Here is a 10,473-nt window from a genome sequence, read left to right as displayed (position 1 = left end):
TATTGTTTTTAATCAGAAGCTATTGTATACTATTTTTAAAAGCATAACAAAAATTTCAGAATTTGCCTGTAAAAAAGTGTTGGGGGTTGGGATGTTAGGGCGCACTTGTAGGCCCTGAAATAAAATGACCTCCTTGATAGATTTGCTGTTATTTGTGTATAAATATTTTTAAGTCTATATGCATCCTAGAGTATGCAAAGAAAAAGTCTGGGAAGATTTACAAGAACCTACAGCAGTTGTCTCTGACAAGTAGATTTTTTCATTCTATTGTATAATGTATTTTTCATTTAACTTTACTTTTAAAATTATTTTATTCTATATTGTAATCGTTTGGTTGGTTGGCTTTACTATAGGAGCTTTACGTTTCGAATTAAATGCTTTTTATTTCTTTAAAAATTTTTTTTTATTATTATGTTTATAGCGCTGCGAATTAAATGCTTTTTAGAATAAGGGCAGGGGGTGGGAGAAGAGGATGAAAGAAGGGAGGATTGGTGCGCACCCCGGTGTGGGGCGCACGGCCTCCGCCATCCGCGGCGCTGGGAGCGCAGGACCCTCCTCCAGCATCCGGGCAGGGCGGGCCACCTGGCGGGGACCAGGCCACCTGGCGGGGCCGCGCGGCTGGCGGACACCAGCCCCGCCCCGCCGCGCCGCGCCCCCGAGCGGTTGCCCTGGCAGCGGGGCGGTGCGTGGCCGAAGCTCACAATCGGCCCTGACTCGGCGGCTCTCACCCCGCCCCCTGCGCTCACCTGGCTGCGAGCTCGCCTGCTGCGGACCCGGGGCCCATGGACACACACAACCCCTCCCTGCAGCCCCACGCGCCGGCTCGCCTGCTCTGCCCACGTAGACACCCTTCACGGCTGGGCGCCCAAGCAGGGCTCCGGGAGCCCGCGGTCGCGGCTGGGGCCCCCGCCAGGTGGCAGAGAACAAGGGCCGCGGCCGCAGGGCGCCCCCGCAGGCCGAGGCGCGTCGATGCCTGGTCATCCGCGGCTGCTGATCAGCCTCAGGACTAAGAGGTGAGTTTGGCACCTTGCTCCCTGCCACCTGGTTTTTCCCTTGAAATTACTTCTTAACCTCCCCCCCCTTCCGGATTTTTCTGAGACTTAAAACTGAAAGGGCAGGGGCGTCTGGGTGGCTCAGGCCCTGATCTCAGGGTCCTGGGATTGAGTCCCGCATGGGGCTCTGCTCAGGGGAAGTCTGCTTGTCTCTCTCCCTTTGCCCCTCACCCCCGCTCGTACTCCATCTCTCTCTGCCCTCTCTCTCAAACAAATAAATAAAATATTTTAAAAAAACCCAAAAACTGAAAGGGACAGTAAAGAACCCACCAAATGTACACCGTGGTTTATGGGGGAGTTGAAACGTATGGACATTTGATTGATTCATAGCAAGCCTGCATTGAGGGACTTGCTAAATATTTCACTAGGATTGTCTCATTTCCTCTTCACTCCGCCCATGGAATGGGTTGAGTCATCTCTGTTTCACAGGTAAAGAGACTGAGGCACAAACCAGGTAGGTAAGATGTCCAGGTTTATGTAACCAGTTTGTATAAATGATGCAGAGAAGGGGGAGTCACAAACAACAACAGATTTCCCCACCTGCAATCCTACACTCTTTCCACAGTTCCAAGTGTGTCTCCCTCCATTCCTCTTTCTAGCAAACCATCCTTGTGTCACAGACTCCTTGGAGAAGTTGATAAGTTCTTCGGATCTTTCCCCATGGAAAAATGCACCTGGACACACACACACACACACACACACACACACACACTGCAGATAGTCATATAATTTTAGAGGATTCGGACCCAAACATGGACCTTGGGGCAAGAAATCCTGTTCTATTCCCCTGTCTTTTGAGACTGTCCATATAGATGATGAGATGGGGGTATGCCAAGGTGGCTCCAGGGTCATACAGAGGTAAAGTATACATGGTGGGGCGTGTGTGTGTATATATGCTGACCCCCCCCCAAAGACCAGAGATGCTACACAAGTTTTTGAAGAACCCAGAACTAGACTGTATTATGCTAGATGAAATAAGTCTGTCAGAGAAAGACAAATACCATCTGATTTCACTCATATATGGAATTTAAGAAACAAACAGGTAAACATAAGGGAAGGGAAGGAAAAATAAAATAAGATAAAAACAGAGAGGGAGACACCCCATAAGAGACGCTTAACTCTAAGGAACAAACTGAGGGTTGCTGGGTGGGTGAGGGGATGGGGTAACTGGGTGATGGGCATAAAGGAGGGGACTTGTTATAATGAGCATTGGGTGTTATATGCAAGTGATGAATCACTAAATTCTACCCTTGAAACTAATAAAAAAATAATAATAAAACTGAAGAACCCAGAACTTGAGGGCAGGACTTTTGTTATTTCCTCCAGAGGGGTGAGGCCCTTGGTCAGTCTTGGCAGCAGGGTGTGAAGGAGAGCACAGGGCACCGCTCTCCCTACCCCCAGCCCTTTCAGGGCTTTAGCTGGAAGAGTGCAAGCTCTAGAACCTGCCCGTGGACTGTGGAATTCACCAGCGTAGCTTGATGTGGTGGGTGCCTCAGCGACAGCATTGAAGTCTTTGATGAGGATGTCTCTGTTCACACAAATGAGGGGATGTAGATTCAGGAGAGTCAATGAGCTATCTGGAAGCACCGAATCCTATTCCATGTACATCGTGCTTACATATTCATCTAACTAGGATATGGCTGTGTAATAAGACAAACCATAAACAGCTGCTAAAGTAAATATCACCACAGCATGGAGCAGAGACCAAGTGGGTGACTTGTGGGGCAGCTCAGGACTTAGTGGGAGCCTCTTTACACACATGGCTTTAACCAGCTGCGTTATCTGGTTGCCTAGTCCACCACATGTTATAAACAGATTAGAAGGGAAGAGAGGGGCCACGGTAAACAGGACATTGAAGCCACAAGCCATGTGATGACTGATGTCCCAGCGGCAAAGGAGGAAGCACAAAGAAAAAACAGCCAGCAAAAGAGTGGGGAGAAAAGGACGAGGCAGCAGCGTGCATTTGACAGTGATGGTCACTCTTCACCCTTGACACGCTCTCCTCCTTGACTTCACCCAGTGTTGGGCTGCCCTGAAGCCACCAAACCCCCCACAGCTCCCCATAGGCCAGGCTCAGACCTCTCTCTCTTGAATTGTGTACCCCATTGCCTTGTGGATTCTGACTCAGCATGCCCAAAGCATAACTTTCTACACTCTCTGACCAATCCAGACCAAATCTCGAGCTCCCCATCTCAGACACAGGTAGCCAATGGCTCAAGCCAGAAACGTGGGCATTTTCTTTGGTTCCTTCCACTCCTCAATCTTGAAACTTTCGATCATCCTTTATCGAGCAACCATTACTTGAATGCCTCACATGAGTCAAGTTCTGGGTGATGGAGAAATAAAGGTCATTATGATATAAAACGTCTGTTTCATGAAGGCTCTATACTAGTGGGGAAGTCACACAATACATAAATTGAATATATCTGTTTCTACAGATATATAGAAATGTAATATACAGAAATGTTTCGTTATAAAGAAAGGGTGACATGGTGGCTGCAGTTTGAATGGTGAGAAGTGCCAACTGACATATTCTGAACAAAGGGCACCCGAGGCAGAGGGAACAAGAAGTTGCAGAGGCAGGAATGCGCTTTTGTTCCATAAACAGAAAGGGGGCCAATGTGGCTGGAGATCACCTTATCAAGGGAGGTTGGAGTGAAGTTAAAATCAGAGGGGCAGAGAAAATGTTCTTAAAAGATCATCATGAGGTGTCTGGGTTTATTCTGATTAAGATGAAAAGCATTTGAACTGCTTTTAAAAGATAGTTTGGAGAGAACTTTCTGGCGTGAACATCATGTTCTATATCCTAACAGGAGTTTGGGTTACATAGATGTATGCATTTGTCAAAACCCATGGAATGGTACACTTAATACTTGTACATTTCATTATATATTCAAAAGACAAAAAAGAAAAAAAAGAGCTGTAAGCAAATATTGAACTCTAGTTAAGGGTATTGTATGCTGGAATATGTCTGCAATTTACCTTGAAATGGATCAGAAAATAAGATGGATAAATGATAGACAGAAGGATGGATAGATATGTGATAAAGCAAGTAAAGCATTCATGGTAGGATCTCAGGGGTAGATATATGGGTATTCAACTTTTCTTTATATTCAAAAATAGTTATGCTAAAATGTTGGGGGTGGAGGCTTGTCTGATCTACATTTTAGAAAGATTTTTCTGGGAACTGAATAAGGAAGAGGCTCTGGAGGGCTGCTGAAGAAGCAGTGAGACAACCTAGAGTCTGTGGCAAGGATTTGGCCGAGGATGGCACCACTGGCAGCTGATGTCAGGCTATATTCTGGAGGTAGAGTTACGGGGTTTGCTGATGGATTTAAAGAGTAGGGGATCTGCAGGGAAAGAATGAGGGATAACTTCCAGTATTTTCCTCGGAGTAGACTCATGGATGGTGATGGCATCGTTGGAGGTGGGGAGAACTGGAGAAGGTCAGGATGCTCCCAGTTCTCTTCCGATGGGTTACATTTTATATGCCTAGTGGAGGTCCATGTGAGGATGAAGAGTCAACAAGTAGAGATTTCACTTTGGACTCTGGGGAGAGCCAGAGATGGCTGTATAAATTTGAGAGTGAACCATCAGAAGCCTCAAATTGGGATGAAGGTCATGAGATGGGATGAGACCATCAGGACAGTGTGTGAGGTTAGAGAAGAGTCCTGAGGGCCGAGCCCTGGGCACCCCAACAGTTAGGCTTCTGACAGAAGAGGGGAGCCAGCAAAAGGGGGATGAAGAGTGGCTGGTGAGGTAGAAGGGGAGCAGGCAATGGAGATGGGGTTGCGTAGAGAGATGCAGCTCAAGAGGAACAAGTGGTCACCAGTGCTATTCACCGCCACAGGGAATGTAGCTTGTGGAGAAAAGGTGGAGCAGTTTCAGATTTTGTAGTAAGATGAAATCCTTTCCATTGCAAATGACAGAAACTCGGCTAACTAGTTTATGCTAAATTAAGGGGGGTGGGGAGGGCATATTTATTCCTGCAGCCCTGAGCTAATGTCGTGTGGACTAACTAAAGTGGTAGGTGAATTCTGGCACAACGGAGTCCCAAGCGCAATGTCTGCCCTCAGTCTCAGTCTCTGTAACATGCACACTCCCTGACAGCCAACATGGCTCGTCCAGCCGAGGCCACATCCTACTGCTTAACTGCCTCAGCATACAGTAGTCTGGCCATGTTCTAGCAGGAGGGTCCTGTAGGGTGCTGACTGCCTCATCATGTCTTTCCTGAGCATATGCTTGAGACATTCACTCTACCTAGGGAGAGAATTCATTCACACTGGCTAAGCCATGGTCTCAGACCCATTCCTATCACAGGGGATAGAAGGGGCAGCCCCATCCAAAAATTTTGGGCTGGAAGCTTGCTTGACCTTATCTGATCTACATTTTTAAAATTATTTTCTGAGGACTGAACAGAGAATATACCCTTAGGGGTCCGTTGTGGGAGCAGTGAGACAAATTAGAAGTCTGTGGCAATGATTTGGCCTAGGATAGCAAGACTGGATGATCTGGAATGGATCCCCAATATGATAATGGTGTTCTTTTCCCAGAAAAAGTGAGGAAAGAAAAGCAAGCTGGGTATACCTAGCATGACCTATGACTCAATTCAAAAGATTGTTTTCCCATAAACAGTAAAGAAGAGATAAAATTACGTATCAGAATGCTCATCACAATTTAACAGTGGAATTATTTATGAAAATTATAGTTGTCTCTCAACCATTTGCCTACATCATTCCCATGTAAGGTGACATGAATCATCCATCACATTTAGTATCCCACTGAGCCCAGTAGATTCCTGCTTATAATGAGCACCTAAAATTCCACAGCTTCTTTATAACATTTGTTAACTACCAAAACCTGTATGGTCTCTAGGTTAGAAGGACATGCTGGTACAGAGCCATAGAGTGGGGAACTCAAATCCTCACATTGGCACTTCTGTTAGCCTTACCTTCTTCATGGATAGAATAGGGAGGCTGTCAAGGAAGGAGGGTTAAATGAAACAAGAAATTAAATTAACAAGAAAGCTGCATTAGCAAGGCTGATATTAATTATGATGAAACATTTGTTTCAAAATATTTTAGTTTTATGCTAGCTGAATATTCTCTATTTATGTATAATTTATACTTTTTGTGAAATCAGTTGCAATAAATTGTGGTAATAACATTTCGTGAGAAACAGCCTCTCTTCTTAGGGAAGACTTAAAATATTATTATTTATACCAAATTAAAGATGACAAAATTAACTTGGAGTTGTGTGTTTCTGTTTTTGTTTTTTTGCTGCTATAGTTTTTGTTTTGGTCCAGAAAAGCATTTTCAAGAAGGTGGTCGAATATGGCTTTAGCCGATAAGAGACTTGAGAACTTGCAGATCTACAAAGTTCTTCAGTGTGTTCGGAACAAAGACACGAAGCAGATAGAAAAGCTGATCAGGCTTGGATACCCTGAACTAATCAATTTCACAGACCCCCTCAATGGACACAGTGCTCTGCACTTGGCCTCGGTTTCCAATGACGTCGATATGGTCAGCTTTCTCCTTAGCCTTGGTGCTCACCCTGATGTGCAAGACAAGATGGGTTGTACTCCGACAATGAGGGCTGCAGAGCTGGGGCATGAATTGTCCATGGAAATATTAGCCAAGGCAAAGGCTGACATGACTATAGTTGATAATGAAGGAAAAGGTAAAAATCCCAACATTTTATCCAGTAGCTACAATCCACTCTGTAGCCAGAAATCCAGAAAGTGGACTTTTTTGCTTTCCGACTGTAGAAGTGAATTACTCATGAGTTCAAGTGAAAAGCCAGGTTCTCACTCCTGTACCTAAGGACACCATCTCCCTATAATTTGAAAATGGTATTAAGGTATATCTTAGGGAAACGAGCTGTGAGAGATGTCTCCCTTAAAAAAATTAGAGTTAGATTAATTTGTGTTTGGTGTTTTTTCTAAATGTAGAGAATTTTTAATGATACACACTGATAATACTATAGGCAGAATCATCGATTATAAAATACAAAAATCTTGTTTAGAACAAAAAATGAGGGAGAGAATTTCTTAATCTTTTTTATACTTTAGAACCTCAAAGAGTACTCAACTTGGACTCCAAAAGGATTGTATTGCCTCTCAGTAGCAGCCTGATGTAGAAAGGGGTTGCAGTTGGGAACTGGAAGGGCTAAGGTGGATTCTGGCATAAAATCCAATTCTTGAGGGTCAGTTTAAATGTATTTGGAAACCTGACTTGAACCTTGAGACATGGCATTTCCATGCTTTTTCAGGTGAGACAGCCCTACTTCTCCACTCTGTCCTCCCTAATCTCATCTCAACACCTTGTCTGGGAGCTTCTTGCCCAAATAACTCAAGGTTTCAGAAGGACTTGACACAGCCCCATGAAAATCACCAAGAAAATTACCACCAGGCTTAATATAAATTGGTAGATTGAATCAGTTGTCCCAAGGAGTTGCTTCAAGTACAAAGCCATTAACATCAGTCCCACACTGGAGAAATAAATCCCATTTTTTGGTGTTAATGTTTTCTGACAGGAACAAAATCTGCTTTTATAATTCTCTCCAGACTTGGTATTTGATAAATGACTTTCTTAAAACAATAGGAGAGGACAAGGAAAGAAACAATCATTCAATTACTTAATAGTACCACATAATGAAATGAACTTCAGATACATTCAGGGATCAAATGTGTTTTAAAATGTTAAATCCTGAAAAAGAAAAAGAATAAAAGCCTCTTAAAGCTCTATAAAATATCATTTCCCAAAGTGTGTTCCATGGACCACTGAATCTCTAGGATGTTGATAAGCATTACATGCAAAATTGTTTCCACTGCCAAACTCGTTAGAGAAACATTGGATAAAACAAATTGAGACATGTTGATTTCACATTTGTCAGACAGACTAATGACAGTGACATTTTCCATTTGTCTTTGACCCTTGAAATAGTTTTTCCTTGTGACATTTTATATACCAGGAGTTTTGTGAAATATACTTTGGGGAAACACTGTAATGGAGAATAGTTTACCTTCTAGAATTTGAAACAGAAATATAAGCTTAAAAAAAAAGGTTGAGAAATTTTATAATAAAAATCTAAAATTGTAAAATTGAAAGTAAAGTAAAATTAGAAACAGGATCTCGTGAATATTAGTAGCAAATGCAACAGCCATCTGGTTAATATCTAAGTTCATTGAAATTAATATTAAACCTGTCAAGGTTCTGGGAGATGAATGTATGAGAAAACAATCTGACCAATCACATAGGAAGAAATAAAAATAAAAAACTTGGAACAAATACAAATCTTATTGCACGCATGACCTTGTTAGTCCGGCCCCATAGAGACTTGATTCTGTCTAACCCGTGGTGTGCTTATTGCACTGCGAGCCCTGTCTTCCCCACGTCAACGAATCTAGCTCACCTTGCACAGCTCTCAGTTTGGCGGCCACTTGCCCAACTGCTTTGCTTATTCCACAGAAGTCTCTGCCATTGACATCCTATTCTCCAGCGATTGGTGTTTCATTCACTGCACATTGGTCCTAAAGGACAAGCCAACATTTAAATGGCTAAAACACTGGGCGCCTGGGTGGCTCAGTTGGTTGGGCGACTGCCTTCGGCTCAGGTCATGATCCTGGAGTCCCTGGATCGAGTCCCGCATCGGGCTCCCTGCTCGGGCAGGGAGTCTGCTTCTCCCTCTGACCCTCCGCCCTCTCATGTGCTCTCTCTGTCTCATTCTCTCTCTCTCAAATAAATAAATAAAATCTTTAAAAATAAATAAATAAATAAATGGTTAAAACACTTACTGGATCTTTAGAAGGATGTGGGACATACTCTAGGTTAAACTGTACTTTGAAAAATTTTGCAGAACATGGAAAAGGTAAATCTCTAAGCCAAGAATTTCTTTCCTATATGTTGTCCTAGGGGATTAATTAGTGTCTGTCCAGTCTGGAGTATAGAATGGTGTCTGTTCTCTTCAAGGGTTAAGCTAGACTAGCTCCTAATAGCACCCATTCATCGGTTCTCCCATTTATAGGAATGCATACCCAGTCCCATAAATGTAGTATGAGAATTCTACAGTCTATCATCTTTGCCCTCTTTTTTTTTGCTTCAGTTTTAGAATGTTGACTCATGTTCATTGTGGCTTAAAGAGTCAACCCAGATAGACTTTAACTGTGAGTTGCACCTGCCATCATTATAAAGTATCCATTTCCTAAGTACCTTAGGGCCTTTTGTAATGAATTCAGCCTCATCTGGTATTCTCTAGGTGACATTGTTGTTTGTTATTGTTTTGGCCCAATTTTGCCTGCTATCACTTGTTGTGTCTTTGGTTTTCTATTTTCAACCATGTCCTTGGCCATCTTTCTGTTTTTAACTGTTCTGAGTAACCCTATTTTAGATGCATCTGTTTATATGAAATATATTTAGATTTTGATTTTATATAAATTGTGGTTTTTATTTTAATGGTAGAATTTATCCAACCTATATTTATCTAGATGGCCCAAAGATTTGGCCTCAGGGCTGTCATTTATTTTATGTTATGAGAATATAATATATTTTATATATATATATATATATATATATAAATACATATAAAAATATTTTCCTATATGGTCCATATGTTCTTTTTTTGGTGTGTGTGTGTTATATTTTCTAAGGTTAATGGTCTGCTTTTAGATCTTTTTTTTGGTTGTTGGAACGGTAGTTTTATTTACTTTTATTATTTACTGATTGACTTTTAAAAATTGAGGTATAATTGACATCAACATTATATCAGTTTCAGGTGTACACATAATTTGATATTTGTATGCATTGCAAAATGATCACCACAATAAGTCTAGTTAACACCCACCACCATATATAGATTTTTTTTCCCCTTGGGAAGAGAAATGTTTTTGATTGTTTTAATGGCAAATTTAATAGCTTTTCATATACATAAAACTTTGTTGAATTAGCACTTTACATGATATTCATTAATATTTTGCTATGAAAGAAGAGATTAGTACAATAACTTTTGCATCCTTAAACTTATATGTCTACTGCTTTTATATATGAACAGCCAGCTCGGTAGGTACAAAAAAACCTCCCATTTTCTTTCTCAAGTGATATTGTAGAGATCCTTTCATTATTTTCTAGCATTGAATGTTGCTGTGGCAAAATCTGGAGGCCAGCTTGACTTTCCTCTTTTTTTTTTTTTTTTAAAGATTTTATTTATTTTTTTAACAGAGAGAGACACAGCGAGAGAGAGGGAACACAAGCAAGGGGAGTGGGAGAGGGAGAAGCAGACTCCCCGCTGAGCAGGGAGTCTGATGCAGGGCTCAATTCTAGGACCCTGGGACCATGACCTGAGCCGAAGGCAGATGCTTAACTGACTGAGCCACCCAGGTGCCCCTTGACTTTCCTCTTTATAGAGGACTTGAATTGTTACCCAG

The 10,473-nt window shown here is 42.2% G+C and overlaps 1 protein-coding gene across 3 annotated transcripts in view; it reads left to right on the top strand.

Annotated features, from left to right (window-relative positions):
• Positions 1-610: 610 nt before the first annotated feature.
• ANKEF1 (ankyrin repeat and EF-hand domain containing 1) overlaps positions 611-10,473 on the top strand; it is a 32,934-nt gene continuing 23,071 nt past the window's right edge. For 2 of the 3 annotated variants that reach the window (XM_054510009.2, XM_064572825.1), the window contains exon 1: positions 611-1,013. Coding sequence is in view for 1 of the 3 variants with exons in the window: in XM_045885400.3 (XP_045741356.1) it covers positions 6,386-6,731 (346 nt within the window). In the remaining 2 variants the exon portion in view is untranslated. Of the gene's footprint in view, positions 1,014-6,340; positions 6,732-10,473 lie in introns of all 3 variants that reach the window. The other variant, XM_045885400.3, reaches the window with a different exon arrangement.

The sequence above is a fragment of the Mirounga angustirostris genome, unplaced genomic scaffold (genome assembly GCF_029215605.1).
Source record: "Mirounga angustirostris isolate CCGP_5_RB_7025 unplaced genomic scaffold, mMirAng1.0.hap1 SCAF_10, whole genome shotgun sequence".
NCBI lineage: Eukaryota > Metazoa > Chordata > Mammalia > Carnivora > Phocidae > Mirounga > Mirounga angustirostris.
Note: the sequence above shows the minus strand (reverse complement) of the source record. Positions and strands in the feature narration are given on the sequence as shown.